This window comes from Mytilus californianus, unplaced genomic scaffold (assembly GCF_021869535.1).
Source record: "Mytilus californianus isolate M0D057914Y unplaced genomic scaffold, xbMytCali1.0.p SCAF_4, whole genome shotgun sequence".
In the NCBI taxonomy this organism is placed as follows: domain Eukaryota; kingdom Metazoa; phylum Mollusca; class Bivalvia; order Mytilida; family Mytilidae; genus Mytilus; species Mytilus californianus.
Window position 1 is genome coordinate 29453975 of NW_026262690.1, and position 17764 is coordinate 29471738.

The 17764-nt window shown below is 33.1% G+C and overlaps 1 protein-coding gene across 6 annotated transcripts in view; it reads right to left on the reverse strand.

The window, feature by feature from the left end:
- The window catches only part of LOC127739444 (serine/threonine-protein phosphatase 2A 56 kDa regulatory subunit gamma isoform-like), a 53574-nt gene extending 37664 nt beyond the window's left edge, over window positions 1–15910 (reverse strand). For all 6 annotated transcript variants that reach the window (XM_052251218.1, XM_052251217.1, XM_052251216.1 and 3 more), the window contains exons 1-3: window positions 15794–15910; window positions 15560–15628; window positions 15184–15352 (exon numbers count right to left, since the gene is read on the reverse strand). In XM_052251218.1, the coding sequence (XP_052107178.1) occupies window positions 15184–15352; window positions 15560–15628; window positions 15794–15823 (268 nt within the window). In that variant the 5' untranslated portion in view covers window positions 15824–15910. The remainder of the gene's footprint in view (window positions 1–15183; window positions 15353–15559; window positions 15629–15793) is intronic.
- Window positions 15911–17764: the final 1854 nt, after the last annotated feature.

The following is a 17764-nucleotide window of genomic DNA, read 5'->3' on the forward strand; positions in this document are numbered from 1 at the left end:
AACTAAGGACAATATAGACAAATTAAAATAAGATTATAGTTTCTGGAGAAATAAGATTATAGTTTCTGGAGAACTAAGGACAAATATAGACAAATTAAAATAAGATTATAGTTTCTGGAGAACTAAGGACAAATATAGACAAATTAAAATAAGATTATAGTTTCTGGAGAACTAAGGACAAATATAGACAAATTAAAATAAGATTATAGTTTCTGGAGAACTAAGCACAAATATAGACAAATTAAAATAAGATTATAGTTTCTGGAGAACTAAGGACAATATAGACAAATTAAAATAAGATTATAGTTTCTGGAGAACTAAGGACAAATATAGACAAATTAAAATAAGATTGTAGTTTCTGGAGAACTAAGGACAAATATAGACAAATTAAAATAAGATTGTAGTTTCTGGAGAACTAAGGACAATATAGACAAATTAAAATAAGATTATAGTTTCTGGAGAACTAAGGACAAATATAGACAAATTAAAATAAGATTATAGTTTCTGGAGAACTAAGGACAATATAGACAAATTAAAATAAGATTATAGTTTCTGGAGAACTAAGGACAATATAGACAAATTAAAATAAGATTGTAGTTTCTGGAGAACTAAGGACAATACAGACAAATCAAAATAGTATTTGATTCTTCTTTACCTACCTTCCCATAAAAATAAAACATACCTGAGAAATTGTATAGCCTTTTTATCTAAAAATCGTTTCACACTATTTTTCAATTGTCAATTTCAGGAATGTTTGAATTAAGAGGAAAAAAATATTTATCTACCTTTATACAGCCATGAAGTTTAGACTTGGAAATTACTGATTGAAAACAAATCACTAACTTCATCATACATAGTTCATGCTCATTGATGGACGACCACAGAGTGACCTAAACTGACATCTTTATCCTTGTTCTTTGTTTCTTAATCATCTGAATAATACTTTCATTCCCTAAATAATTACATGAATTAAAAAGATATATTCTGATCAAATCATCTCCTCATATTGTCTCAGTGAATTAAAAAGCTATATTTTTTTTTTTATTTGTTCGTTTGTTTTTTTCTTTTCACAATCCTGATTGAATTCAAAGGTACTGTATCCATAGATTTTTCTCAAGCAAACAATTTGCATCCTTTCTGACACCAAATTTCTTTGGCTGATCTTAGAACAGCAGTTTGACATTTTGAATGACCAGTTTTGTTCAAGTTTCACAGGGACAAATTAAAATATTCTGAAAATGTTAACCCTATAAAATAAACTGCTTCGCCTAGCACAGCTGGATACGACCGCAGAGGTCCAACCCTGAACAGTTGGGGCAAAAATGGACACAATTTCAAGCTTGATACAGGTCTGAATTTGGATTGTAATTAAATATTTGACTCATTATAGGTTTCTGACACATTATAAATGTAGTTAAAGAACTTGAAATTGGTTATATGATTTGAATTTATATTCAATTGAAGATTTTTTGCTTTTGTGCAATACACTGTGCTGTTGCGCAATACTTAGTAAATCTGTTTTCAGACTATATACAAAGAATTAGCAAAATAAATTGTGACCCCAAATTTTTCTTTGGAAAATTGACAATTTCTTAAATCTTGAGGGAAAAAAATTGACCCCCCCCCCCCCAAAAAAAAATTTTTTTTGCAGTCGTATAAAAAGCAAATATTACATTCAATACATGTCCTACTGTGATTCTTACTTTCAACTGCAGAGGTCAAATGATATTTTGGCGATTCTTTAAACACCTTCAACTGCAATGGTCAAATGATATTTTGGCAATTCTTACTTTCAACTGCAGTGGTCAAATGACATTTTGGCATTTCTTACTTTCAACTGCAGTGGTCAAATAATATTTTGAAGTCATCAGTAGAATCTTTTCTTAAGTATGTATTTTTTGTATTTGTTTATTTACTTAACTTATCTAAAATAGACAAGAAGATTTGGTGGAACCTATAATGGCTCACTAATCAATTCATGCATTTTTACAAATATTTCCAGTTGATTTGACTCCTTTATATAAACAATAACAAACATTTGTATTTTGTTCTTCTACTATATATCTATATGGATTACATTTAATAAATCCATTTAAATTGAAAAGTAATGATTTTTAAATTGCTACATGTACAGCTTTATATGATCATGAGATTTTCTTATTTGAGAACATAAATATATGTCAAGATGTGTGACTAAATATATATAGAGTATATCAATACTAGTTAGCACAAAAGGTATTTATTGATTATTACAATAAGTAAATTCACAACATGTGGAAAAAACTAAGAGCACTACTTTCAATAAAGACCTCACCTTGCATGTACAAAAAACAAGTAAGATACCAAGGGGGCAGTAAATAAGTCTTAGAAAGTCAGGAATCACCAATCATTGCCAGAACTAGAACTATATGATCTAGTGATCACAGATAAGACCTTTTGCAGAAAACTCTCCAATGGTAAATGACAAAACCAAAGTTCAAATTGAAGTTCAGAACATGACCAGTATTTCATTATTTGATAACAGTGTGTTAAAATGTCAAAAGATTTTGTCAAACAATTTTTTAATTTCTCACCTGGCAACACAAAAAAAAATTCCATTTTTTAAGGTCACTAAGGGATACAACTCTTAAACGGTAAATGTCAAAAACCATCAAACTCGAACTTGGCTAATAATATTAAATGATCCCTTACCCTGTGTTCAAATTTCAATAGATTTGGTCATGTGATACTTTATTATCACTCAAAACCAAAGAAATACCTTAAGGTACATTGTAACTAAGGGGAAAAAATAACATTGAACAATAAATAACAATGAAAAATAGCATGATATTTGCATTATCTTCCAGAAACAAAAGAAACCCCAATTTTTGAGGTAACTAAGGGTCATAACTCTTGAATGGTTAATGTCAAAACCATCAAAATCAAACTTGACATATGTTATGTTTATGGTCCATGACATTGATTTAAAATAGCAATAGATTTGGTCAAGTGATTCTTTAATAATCTTTTAGAAACCAAACTTGTAAAAAAAGGACATGTCTATCTCCATATAACCCTCTCTTCAAGGTGAGAATATAAACAAGTCTGCAGGACACAACAAAGAAAACTGAATATTGAGCTATAAGAATCCCACTAAAAACTTGGGGTGAACATATGAATTTGGCAATTGTAATTCCAAATTTTGCTCAGTTTAAGATGTGTACATAATTGGTATCATATCATACTTATACAAAGCAAACAACTAAGAAGTCTTGAGCAATTCATTTTTTTTTTTCATAATTCATATTAAAGCAAGCTTAAAATAGACAAGAAACCATAGATCATAGATAAGTAATCAAAGTGTAGATAGCTCTGAGGGGGAAGAAGATACATAAAAGGATACCTTGAATTAGAATGAAAGCAGACCACACTATCTCAGCCTTCTCTGTGCCATTGTTGCTTTCGACATAATTTAACTTCCAAATATAATGTACTCTCACGTCTCCACCAAAACAGATTAAACTAAATATAACTAGAGGTTCTAAAGAGCCTGTGTCGCTCAACTTGGTCTATGTGCATATTCAACAAAGGACACTCTCCAACATTGAAGACGAGAATAGAATTCAAGACAAAAATCTCTGTTTTGTTGATCTTGTATTGCTGATCATTTAGTGTGTTTAGTTCCTCTCTATCTTCTTTAGTTTTTGCTCAAAACACAAAAGAGGGTAAAAAAAAATCATCATTTAAGGTCTTATAAAGAGTGACAGTCTGCTAACTATATTGGCAAAATTTAAAGGGCAATAACTTCAAAAAGGAGTCGTTGGACGACTTCTTCCATACTGTCTTAATTGTAGATCTTGTCTTGCTGATCCTTTTTGCTTATTCAAGTTCTTGATTGTTTAGTACAAGAAAGATAATTTACTCTATGCTATGGCTAATACTCTATCTATTACCCTTCATAGGGACGCTTGATCAATAGTGCTCTTTATCAAATACGGATGCTTGTTATATACAAGACTTCATAGTTAATAACTCTGAATTTGAAATTAAATAGACAGTACTAACAGAACATTCAGTATAATAAATTAAATAACACATAGCTGTATCAGCTGAGAAGGTGATAGAGCAGATTGTTACCCCTAGAAAACACAGTCAGCCTTGGCTTCGCCCAGTTTGACAATGTTTTCTCAAGGTAACAATCTGTTCTATCACCCTCTCAGCTATGTGTTATTTATATAATGCCAGATGAAGATAAAATGGTACTTCCTCTTTACATGTTTGACATTTTGATATATACATATATGCCATAATGGTACATAAATACTGACTTTCCTTTAATACTTTCAATGGATACTGATCAATTATGACTATTGTAATAGAAAATATATTTAATTAAGAGGTAAATCAATATTGAACTCCACATGGAATTAATTTTCAACAGTATCAGGGCATACACGTAATTCTGTGTCCTATTAGATTATGATCAACAATAATTACCTGCTAAAAAGTATCAATCACTATGCAATGTTACAGCAATTTCAAACATTGTTTTCACATGGGGAAAATTGCTGTTGAACCAATTTTTCTACAGCAGCAAGCTTTAGTACATATGTAATCAAAAGGACTTAAACACCTTATTTTTAAATTCACACAAAGATGGCCATTTGTTTAATCTATGGCTATGGTTTCCTCTGGGTGTTTTGTTTTTGGCCACCACATTCACTGCAAAGTTTTGTTTGCCTATGTATGCCTTTTTATAATTAATTAATCACTTATCGTGAATGTTGCTTATTGGATAATCCATACCAAATGAAAAAGCAAACTTTTATTTTCTTTCAAGTTTGGTCACTTAGTAACAGCAAGAAATAAAAGTTTTTCAATTCTCAAAATAACATAAATCAGTTGTCCCAGCATAACATCAGAAAATAAGTAAATAGAATTTGCTATCTAAAACCTTTCCCCTTATATTTATGTATCTCCATTATGTCAGTGGTTTAATGTTGGTAGTCTTTTCCAATGGAATTTATTCATATGAATTTCCAATGAAACTGAAATTAATTGCTATCTGTTGTCTGCTTCCTTCAGTCATCTATTCTGAATATGATGAGCTACTTTAAAGTTTCTATTTGTTGTTTATCTGTTTTATTTTATTGATAGACAGTTATAGATTACAAGTCTTTTCAAGATAGGGATTTATGTAGTACATGTAACAGCAGCTTGCAGTGCTCCTTTTAAAAATGTGAGAAATTTACACAGGAAAATTGTTGCAATATCTATTTCTTGTTGTTACGTACATGAAGAAGCTATATGTCCTTGTTGTTACATACATGAAGAAGCTATATGTCCTTGTTGTTAAGATACAAATTGATTTTATAAAATAATAATAACATAATACATGTATATATCTGAACATAATATTTGTTAAACTACATTTATATTTTCCTTTTGAATTCCTAAATTTCATCTTATACCCCAAATTACAAACACTATCACGACTAAGGAGGTGAATCTATATAACATGTATCAAAGTATTTTCCACTGATATATACATGTAATAATACTGATGATGATGATATAGGTGCATACCAAATATTCTTTACAGAAGTGGACATATATACCATATCATTAACTTTTATTACGTTTTATCTTTCATATTTATTGTCAAAGTTAATGAACAATTAAGGATGCTTTGATAAACTCCATGACTTAATAAAAGTAGTTGATTATAATAAATCTTACATTTCAATTCTTTAATAATGTCACAATTTCATAAAATGATTATTTCTGGTGTTTGGTTTTTGTCTTCAGTATAAAAATTCTTCCATTGTATGACATTTTTTCTATTCATTCATGTTTTGTTTGCATCTTTACTAAATATTATAATTTTTAGTTACCGGTAACTCTATTCTGGAAATATTTTAATTTGAACTCGTTATCATTTATAGTGGCATATGCGACGATTTTGTGAGTATATTAGTTGGAAAAAATAAAGCATGGCTTTTTTCCAACATTTACACGTATGGAATGTCGAATAATAATTTTCTATTTGCAGTCGGTTTGATTCAAATTTCTCAAAAATAAGAAGGAATCTTTGCTAATGCATGACTGTCTTGCACGACATTAAACCTCATTTGAATAAATGTATGCAACCGATGTTGTGACCTTTGGGAGACAAAGTAAATACAGAAAAGCCAACATGAAGAGCTTGACTGATTCTGTCCACCAAAGGAAATCTTCTTTAAACAGATTAGTTACAGGAAAAAAGATTATGTACATTATTTTTTTTCTTCAATGATATGAAATCAAACAGATAAAAACATGTACAGTATACACAGTATACACAGTATACAAGTAGTTTACTGATGTTCAAGTCTCATAAATCCATTAAAAAGATACCTATCACTTATGAAAAGAATGTCAGCTGAAAAAAAGAGAAAGAAGTAACAGAAAATTTTATAGTGATTATACTATTGAACATGCTATGATTATTAATTGTTTTAAATTATCTATTTATACCATGGTCACACATGCCTATTATATAATTTAGCAACCAGTCAGAGGTCATGGTGTTATTTCCAAAAAGTTGATGCTTTATATCGATTCTGTACATTGTTGATTATTTCCTATATATAAAACAAATAATGATCATGTATTGACTTTTTTGTCAAATGGTGTATTCTAGATCTTGAGATTTTCGTTTTCAAAGTACTAATTAATATTGTAGTATCCTACAGGTTGTTACTAAGTCGTTCTCTACAGAAAAAAACTTGGGTAGAAACCCAGAATCCACCTCTCTATACAGTTGCATTACTTGAAACAGTTACTCCTACCAATAAAATAAAATTTTAGACATGGACAAGACTTAAAAGGTTAATTTAAATTGGACTGAATATCTTAAAAAAAAAATTTGAACATCCCTTTTATTCAGGTCCGATAATAGATAAATATGTCACTGTTTCCTGTTACCAGTTGGCATCAAGAATTATATGAGTCAGACTACTGGTCCCTCACTGCAAATTGTCTTAAAATATCAGATGTAAATTATATTGAGTCAGTCATCAGCTCCTACATGTAAGTGGAATACATAGATCATTAGGCTGTTGATGTAGGAATCAATAAGGTGTATTCATATTATTAAACAACTCTAGGAAAGCAATTAGCCAGATTGGTGGACTGATTCTGAAAGATTACATACAGTTATCAATGTAACTAATGATGAAGACTGTTGACATGAAAACAAATATATGCATATATGACTTAGACCTGCTTCGGTAAAACATACTGACAACCACAGACATGAACTCCACATGTAGCAGTTTCATTATACAGAATAGTAAAAAGGATTTAAAACTGTTTTTGATATATAAAAGGTTCCCTTTCTTACACAGTCTTTTTTTAATTATATTTATTGATGTAATATTTACTCTTATGCTGTGACATGGTTCTTTAATCTGTTCATTAAATTAAAAAAAACAACTGTGAGTTGCAATAAAGCAGCACAATGTCGTAAGATAGTTGTTTATCTTGTGGATTCAATGATAATGGGATAATTCCAAAAACCTTCACACTCTTTCCTTTGCACATGAACCAGCTAAGATACATAGTCTTTGCCATACCTATGCCTAATAGTTTATAATCACAAAAATCTATATGCAAACATATGATATTTGCCACTCATTTACTGAAATACATTTAAAGAAGAATACCATTCAATCTGCTGTGGAAAATTGGGTGAAAATTAGGGGGAAAATTGTCTTTGAGTATTGGGAATAAGGACAACATTCAGCTGGCAAATCATGGGTAGAAAAAGCCTTTAGCACTGACAACTGATTCGTGGGTAGAAAATGCCTTTAGCACTGACAACTGTTTCGTGGGTAGAAAAAGCCTTTAGCACTGACAACTGATTCGTGGGTAGAAAAAGCCTTTAGCACTGACAACTGTTTCGTGGGTAGAAAAAGCCTTTAGCACTGACAACTGATTCGTGGGTAGAAAAAGCCTTTAGCACTGACAACTGTTTCGTGGGTAGAAAAAGCCTTTAGCACTGACAACTGATTCGTGGGTAGATAAAGCCTTTAGCACTGACAACTGTTTCGTGGGTAGAAAAAGCCTTTAGCACTGACAACTGTTTCGTGGGTAGAAAAAGCCTTTAGCACTGACAACTGTTTCGTGGGTAGAAAAAGCCTTTAGCACTGACAACTGTTTCGTGGGTAGAAAAAGCCTTTAGCACTGACAACTGATTCGTGGGTAGAAAAAGCCTTTAGCACTGACAACTGTTTCGTGGGTAGAAAAAGCCTTTAGCACTGACAACTGTTTCGTGGGTAGAAAAAGCCTTTAGCACTGACAACTGTTTCGTGGGTAAAAAAAAGCCTTTAGCACTGACAACTGATTCGTGGGTAGAAAATGCCTTTAGCACAGACAACTGATTCTTGGGCAGAAAAAGCCTTTAACACTGACAACTGATTCGTGGGTAGAAAAAGCCTTTAACACTGACAACTGATTCATGGGTAGAAAATGCCTTTAAAACTGACAACTGATTCACGGGTAGAACAAACCTTTAGAACTGACAGCTGATTTATGGGTAGAAAGAGACTTTAGCAATGACAACTGATTAACAGGTAGAAAAAAAGCCTTTAACACTGACAACTGATTCATGGGTAGAAAAAGTCTTCAACACTGACAACTGATTCAGACCATGTTTATAAATCAATGTCTTCAACAATAAAGCAAGTATTGAAAGTCCTCTAGGTCAAACTTTCCTATACATAATGTTTTTATTATATTAATAAAAGGGGAGGAAGGAGAAGTCAGGTTAGTTTGTCCTACTTTAAGTGTACATTGTAACTTCATAGTTGCCAAGTAAGGAAAAGGGGCTTACATCTTTCACGCTATCACATGCATGTTTTTTTTTTATTCTAGTAAAAATTCTGATATTGGTTTTCTTTTTTTGAGGATTTACTTAGGCTTTTTTGTCTATCCTAAATGCTAAGGCAGCAAATGGTTGCCATTACTAACATTATTAAAAGTTTATATTATTTTTTATAAATCTAGTAGAGGCTATTTTCTGGGCTGGTAGTAATGGCTGACAGGTAGTTTCATTGAATGTAAGCTCCATTCATATGTCCCCATTCAAAAGCATTGATAAATAAAAAAAAAGGGGGGGTTCCAACCCCCCCCTCTCTTGATCCACCACTGCACCCTCAACAACAAGATCATTTATAAAGTAGATTCTTTTTCATGTGTCTTTTCAAATTTAAATATTGCCCATATAAACAAACAGTATGACAGTATGAGGAAATAATCTAGTGCCTGTTCAGAGTCAAGGGCCTGTAATTCAGTGGTTGTCATTGATTGCTGTCTGACATATTTGTATTTTGTTCATTGTTGTTAGCCTAAATCAGCCCGTTGGATTCTCTTATGCAATGTTTTACATTTTGTTATGCCAGGGCCTATTATAGCTTACTATATGGGTTTTGCTCATTTTTGAAGGCAGTACAGTGACTTATAGTTGTTTACACCTCCATCCTTTCAGTCTGATGGATAGTTCACTTATTGTCAATCATACTAAATCTCCTTAATTCTATATAAACAAGCATTCTGGAAGTATTGCATGACAATACATAGTCCCCTACTGGTTAAAAATTCATTGTACTGGAACAATATGCTAACTTGATCTATAACTTGTCATGATGTAATCTATATAACAAATATGAAGTCAATATCTTCAAGCATGACTAAAAAAAGTGTGGAAAACTTATTATTTAAGTGAATTTTCTAAGTCCAAGGACTATAACTCTGCACAAAATCATCAGCCTGGAACAAAATTTGAACTTGATCTGTAACTTGTCATGATAAAACTATATACCAACAAGAAATGAATGTAACAGGATGCTGTTACGAAGTCTCCCAAACGAAGCTCCCATAATTCGTAATTCCCAGGGTCGCCTGACATTGGGCAACTTCCAGTGAAAATTGGTTTGGTCCAGTAAAGTTATATGCATTAGTGATGCCTGGGGACTAACCTTGTATATCATTCAAATCATCTTGGCATGACAAACCAGAATATATATGGTTTAGGGGTGGGGATCTCGACCATTTACAAGATACTAGAACATTGGGGGTGGGGAGGAACCCCTCGGGACTGGCCCTATACGTCATTCAAATGTTCATTACATGACGAACAGGAATATATATGGTTTAGGGGTGGGGATCTCAACCATTTACAAGATATTAGAACATTGGGGGTGGGGGGGGGGGGGGGGGGGGGGGGGGGGGGACCCCTGGGGACTGACCGTATACGTCATTCAAATGTTCGAGACATGACAAATAGGAATATATATGGTTTAGGGGTGGGGATCTTGACCACTTACAACATATTAGAACTTTCTCAAATGGCAGGGGGTGGGGGTGACCCCTGGGAACAAACCCTGTATTTCATTTGATGTGCTTTATCATGACAAACCAGAATATATATGGTTTAGGGGTGGGGATCTCGACCATTTACAAGATATTAGAACTTTCTCAAATGGCAGGGGGTCGGGATGACCCCTGGGGACTAACCCTGTATATCATTCAAACCATCTTAGCATGACAAACCAGAATATATATGGTTTAGGGGTTGGGATCTTGACCACTTAGAAGATATTAGAACTTTCTTAAATGGTAGGGGGTGGGGGTGACCCCTGGGGACTAACCCTGTATTTCATTTGAAGTGCTTTATCATGACAAACCAGAATATATATGGTTTAGGGGTGGGGATCTTGACCACTTACAAGATATTAGAACTTTCTTAAATGGCAGGGGGTCGGGGTGACCCCTGGGGACTAACCCTGTATTTCATATGATGTGCTGTATCATGACAAACCAGAATATATATGGTTTAGGGGTGGGGATCTCGACCATTTAAAAGATATTAGAACTTTCTCAAATGGCAGGGGGTCGGGATGACCCCTGGGGACTAACCCTGTATATCATTCAAACCATCTTAGCATGACAAACCAGAATATATATGGTTTAGGGGTGGGGATCTTGACCACTTACAAGATATTAGAACTTTCTTAATGGCAGGGGGTGGGGGTGACCCCTGGGGACTAACCCTGTATTTCATATGATGTGCTTTATCATGACAAACCAGAATATATATGGTTTAGGGGTGGGGATCTCGACCATTTACAAGATATTAGAACTTTCTCAAATGGCAGGGGGTCGGGATAACCCCTGGGGACTAACCCTGTATATCATTCAAACCATCTTAGCATGACAAACCAGAATATATATGGTTTAGGGGTGGGGATCTTGACCACTTAGATATTAGAACTTTCTTAAATGGCAGGGGGTGGGGGTGACCCCTGGGGACTAACCCTGTATTTCATTTGATGTGCTCTGTCATGACAAACCAGAATATATATGGTTTAGGGGTGGGGATCTCGACCATTTACAAGATATTAGAACTTTCTCAAATGGCAGGGGGTCGGGGTGACCCCTGGGGACTAACCCTGTATATCATTCAAACCATCTTAGCATAACAAACCAAAATATATATGGTTTAGGGTGGGGATCTTGACCACTTACAAGGTATTCGAACTTTCTTAAATGGCAGGGGGTGGGGGTGACCCCTGGGGACTAACCCTGTATTTCATTTAATGGGCTTTATCATTTAGAACATTTTCAATTAAAAAGATTGTGTCTATCACAAACGGTTTTCAATTTATAATCATATGAAAATTTAAAAAAATAAAATCCCATAGGGTTCTATAGTAAAACCCTCTTTTCTTTTTGCCCCTCAAAGTACCCCTTTATAAACCCCATTGCACAAACAAAACCCTGATTGCACCACTAGACATGTTAGTCTAACATATTGTGAAACCTTAAGTTAATCTGACAAGCGGTTTTGGAGAACGGGTGCGGACAAGTTCAAATTTAAAAGCGGCGGAAGAAGAAGAAGAAGAAGAAGAAGAAGAAGAAGAATAATAATAATAATAAGAACTGAGCAAAAACAATAAGTCTTCCCAAACTTCGTTTGGGAGACTTAATTATCAAATCAATATCTTCAAGCATGACGAAAAAAAGTGTGGAAAACTGATTTGCCGGACTGACAGACGGAGTGCAAACCTAAAGTCCCTTCGATTTCGTCGGTAGGGGACCAATAACTACTTAAAATAAATATCTAACAAAGGGTCAAGTAACCAGGAAGTTGATCTATCCGTGAGGGGAGATAATTTTGGTGTGAACATGGTAAAGAAATTTTCTGATATGACCATCTCAGAAATCATATAATTTACAAATGCTTTTCTTTAATTAATACAAGCCAGTGTTCTCCCCAGGGCCTTTTAGCATCATGGTAATGTGATGCTATTTTTCTTGAATATGATGCTATCTGAAATGAGTTTAAATTTCTTATACATGTTATAGATTGTTTTATGGATGTGATGCTATAATTTTAAGAAACAAGATGGTACATGTATTTCAAATTTCCCTGTTTACCAGGATGCTATATGAAATATCTGGGGAGAACACTGCAAGCATTATAATTTTCATTAAGGTAGATCGGGTGTCTTTCGCCATCTTGGTTTGTAAAATAACAGGAAACAATCAGTCTAGATCTTTAATGAATAAATGGGGAATGTGTCCATGGGACACAGATGATGCCCCCGCTTGCATATAACATTATAAAGGACGGTAAAAGTGATGCTACCCAAATTCGTATTTGATCTGAGTTTTGTGGTAAAAAGCATTGTGAATAAGTTTCATAACATTTGGTTGAGACAAACTTAAGGTAGAGAACAAAAACTAAAAATTCAGCAATTTTTCCATTTGTAAAGGGGCATAACTCCAGAACAGTAATAGTGACGCTACCAAAATTCAAACTTGATCTGTGTTTTGTGGTAATAAGCATTGTGTATAAGTTTCATAACATTTAGTAGAGGCAAACTAAAGTTAGAGAACGGAAACCAATTTCGGGACAAATGGACGTACAAACGGACAAGGGTAAAACTTAATGCCCCCTCTGCTACCATAATTAGACAAATTTGGAGATAAAATGTAATTCATTTGTAAAACATTTCAACTAAATGAAGAAAATAATGTGTTTTATAATATTTTTACCACTGTTTCTTACAAATACAGAATATTTTTTTGTTTGATTCAGTTTTTTCGAAAGGGGATATAACTCAGTTAAAGTTACTTTTGTGTAGGAATGTGTTATGAATTTACCTATTTTGTTTTGAAGCAAGAAAACGAGTCCTGTGACCCCAATTTTTATTTTTATTTTCTGAAAGAACATTGTAAGAGCTATCTTATCATATTTTATATATTCTATGGTTTAGTTTTCTTTTTATCACACAAAATAGGAGTTTCTATGCATAATCTGACAATTTTGCACAACCTGTAGTCTGTAGCTTGAAAAGAAGCCCTGTGACCTATATGAAACGTTTTATCATGTTTTTTAAAAAGGCATGATATACATGTAAGCTACTTTTTGGCAAACTATTTAAAAATTCTATGGATTTTAATTTACGGCCCCAACCCCCATCAGCCTTAAGTACTTAATATAATGAATAAAAAGTAACATTTCTAATGCATACAAGGTACAAATGTATATAAATAGGGTTTTTTTTTCATTTTATTTTAATACAACCAACATTGTATTCAGCCAAAAGAAACAAGTCCAATACAGGACCTACATCCCTGTTTGCAATTAATTGAGGGAATATGTAAACAGTCATTACTGAAGCATAACTGATCATTCCCTTTCACTGATGCCAAAAAAACTTTGACAAAAATTTTCCTTGTACATGAGTGGTGTAAATGGTCAAACTGTAGGCAAACAGGAAGTGGCTTCAAGGCAGATATTAAAATTGCTTACTCACTACAACGACATTATCAAGCTGCAGACCAAATATTAAATCATTCCATTTCATAGAAGCCAAGAAAACTTTCGACGTAAATCTTCCTTGTACAATGTGTTGTCAAATTTTAAAATATCAACAAACAGAAGTGGCTACATGTACATGCATGGCAGATGTTAAATTTGCTTACTCGCTACAAATCAACATTATGAAGCATCAGACCAAATATTAAATCATACCCTTCAACAGGAGCTGATGAAAATTTTCCTTGTACAATAAATGTTGTAAAAAAATGCTTTCTCGCTGCAATTCAACATTATAAGGCTGCAGATCAAATATGTAATCATTCCCTCTCAAAGAAGCCATGTAAACTTTGATAACAGTTTTTTTTCGGACAGAGAGAGTTGAGCAGTTACTAGACCTTCTTCCGCCTAGCTACTGTTATATATAGTTGACTCAGGTAAAATAGGTGTGTTTCTGGTTGCAACCCTCCAAAAAAATTAGGGTTGGAAGGTGGTTTCTTTTAAATTTCAATTGATCTAATCAAGAAGTTTTTAGAATCATTGTTCAAATGTGTGAAACTGTCATGAATGTTAAAATATTAAGTATATACCTGTAGTTTCATTTCATCCACAGAAACCGCGGGAATACTTGTTATGGAAATTTGTTTATCATTCCTGGTCGCAAAAATGCTTTTTAAAAAAAGTGCAAATTAGACCCAGATGATTTTGGGATATGCTGAAGGAAGAGCATTTTTCCTACCACACCAAAATATTACCAATTTTTTTTTTTTTTTTTTATTAAAATCAGGGCCAGACCCTATAAATAACGGTTGGTTCAGCAACTGAAAACACAGGTATTCTTCGAAATATTTTCACGAAAATATCAGTTGTTTTAACAGCTTATTATTTTCTGAAAATACATGTATATCATGACTGAATTGATCATTGATCACACACAAATTTTGAAGCTGACAACAACTTCTGTCAGGCCATTAAAGTGTCTGAATGCAGTAGTTTTGCCTATTCTCATCAATATCTATGAGAAAGGAAGAGGATTCTTCAAGTCTTTTTGAGATTCCTGAAATATTGGGTGTTTGGTGGTCCAATAAATGCCACCAGCGTTCAACAATAGACATTTATATTACTATTTGTCTGCCATTACTGGACATCACAGTTATTCCCATAAATGTTGACGTCACAAAAGAAATTACAAACGACACAAAATAAGAGATCTTTTGGATGACATCAATAGTTTAGGCGCCATATTTTCTCACCTCAAGTGTCACAGATTCCCAAATAGCGATAAGGTCTGTGAACACAACTGATTTGCCAAAGCCTATAGTTGATATTTTATATACCTTTCAGCAATGGTAGTTTTTGCAATTCTCTGTTTTTTGTGACATTAAATCTTGATGAGTTTTGTCTTTTGTCTTTCTTTATGGTTGGTGGTCCAGTGAAATTCAGTTTGTTGATCTGTGCTGGTGGTGGATGTTCTGGAAGTTGAATCTTTGCCGGCTTTTTCTTGTTCTGAAAATGAAATATGTAGATTTTTTTCTTATATGTAACATATTATAGGATGATGTTTTAACTATGTGGGAGGCATGTATGTTTAATGAAGGACAGGAAGAAACAATAATGTCATTATTTACAGTCGCCATGTTGAATTTCCATGTCAATATGGCGGCCATTCTTGGCATTGACTCCGACAACACTGACGTAAAACATGATTCTCACCTCATTTTCAGCATTTTCAGAATTTTCTTTTGCACTAGCTTTGGAGCCAGGCGTAGTTTTCGTGACTGTCTGAAACGAGAAAAGATTACAAAGTGTAAACAAAACACATAAACAATGGTTTGTTTTCTCGAAAACGAACCGAGACGCAAATATTTTTATTTCTACAGAGAAAAGTGAAAAAAGACGTATGTAGAAGGATATTATATGCACTATGAATCGCTCAATGATACTTACCTTCTCTTTTTTGGGCTTATTCCCCGGCATTTCGAGAAAACTCGTGTCCCCGGGTTAGATTTTAATGATGTATGGATTTTGCTTCGACACACAACAAGCTTAGTGATTGGTAAATTTTTATCACATGGAAAATCCTATTTTTAGATTTCTATCATGTGCAAATTTATACTTTCAAGTGCGCGAAAATTGAAATAGGCTTCAGCGGTATCATTTCTTTTAAAAAAGCATTTAGGTCATCTGCTCTTGACGACCGCAATACGAAATCAATATAAAGGTAAAGAAAGAAAATCATATCGAAATAAAGTATAGGTGTTTCAAAAACTTTAATGAAGATGCCTTTTGTGCAGACTTACATCAAACCCCTTTTCATATTGTTGAAATGGAAGAAGATATTGATATTTCTTCTTCTTCCAGGTAAGGAACCGGATTCAAAACTGAATGTTATTGGTTCCGCGCGAAAACTTTACGCAGTGTCGGGCAACACAGAAAGTTCTCTCTAGGCTATTTACAAATTACATTTAAAACGTTCGCAATATTATACAATTAAAATTATGTACAACTGGTGTTTTCCTCTTCCTTTCAGAGCATGCCTTAACGGCAGCTCTGAATCCCTCAACGGTGTTGGCCGATGAAACACCGTTTCTGTCGACAAATTGTATGAACTTTTTAATCAAGTTATTAACAAGCACGCACCAATGAAAACTAAAAGAGTAAAAACATTTAAACAAGCCGAATGGTTCAATGAAGAAATTAAAAATTCCATTCAATACAGAAATATGTATCATTCAAAAAAAGATTGGGTAAACTTTAAAAAGTGGCGTAATAAAACAACGTCGTTAATATTTAATGCAAAAAAGGAATATTATCAAAACGCTATATCTAGTTCCTAAAATAGTTAAGAACTTAGGAATCACATTAAAGAGTTAAATCCAAAAATGGATAATATTTTTTCCACCTAAAATGCAGTATGAAAATCAAACTGTTTATAACCCCAAAGATATTGTTAATACACTAAATGTTCATTTTTCTTCCGTAGCTGAAAAACTTATTGGAAATAATACTTCGGATATGGATTTTTCTAAGCTACAAACTTTTACTAGTACAAAATTAAAGGAAACTGAAATTTTTAAATTAAAACTCATTTCTGTTGGAGAGGTGTGTTCACAACTAAAACACCTTAATATTAACAGAGACATATAATACAATTGTATTATATGTCTCTGATATTAATAAATCCGCAGGTTTAGATGGAATTGGTCCAAAACTTTTAAAGCTAAGTGCAGAGATAATATCGCCATCACTAACTTTTCTAATAAACAAAAGTATAACGTCGAATCGTTTTCCGCAAAAATTAAAACTTGCAAGAGTAACTGCTATACATAAAGGAGGACCAACAGATATTCCCTCCAATTATTGTCCAATTTCTATTTTAAATATCATATCTAAAATTTTTGAGAGACATGTATGTACACAGTTATATGCATTCTTAAATAGTAAAAAATTGTTACATATCGCCCAGTCAGGTTTCAGGCAAAATTAAAGTCATTCATGTCAAACAGCGCTGACTAAACTAATTGATGAATGGTTAAAATATTTAGACAATGGAGAAATAGTTGGTACTGTGTTTTTAGATTTCAGTAAGGCTTTTGACCTTATTAACCATGCCATACTTTTAGAAAAGTTAAAATTTTATCATATCGGAGAACAAACGATAGATTGGATAATATCATATTTGTCTGAGAGACAACAAGAAGTTCAATACGCTAACATAAAATCTGATAAATCGTTTGTAAAATATGGAGTGCCTAAAGGTTCTATTTTAGGTCCTCTGTTATTTTCAATTTATATAAATGATTTACCACTTCATGTTAAACAATCCGACATGGATTTATATGCTGATGATTCAACATTGCATTTTCATAATAAAACATTGAAAAAATAAACAGCATATTGCAAAATGATTTAAATGCT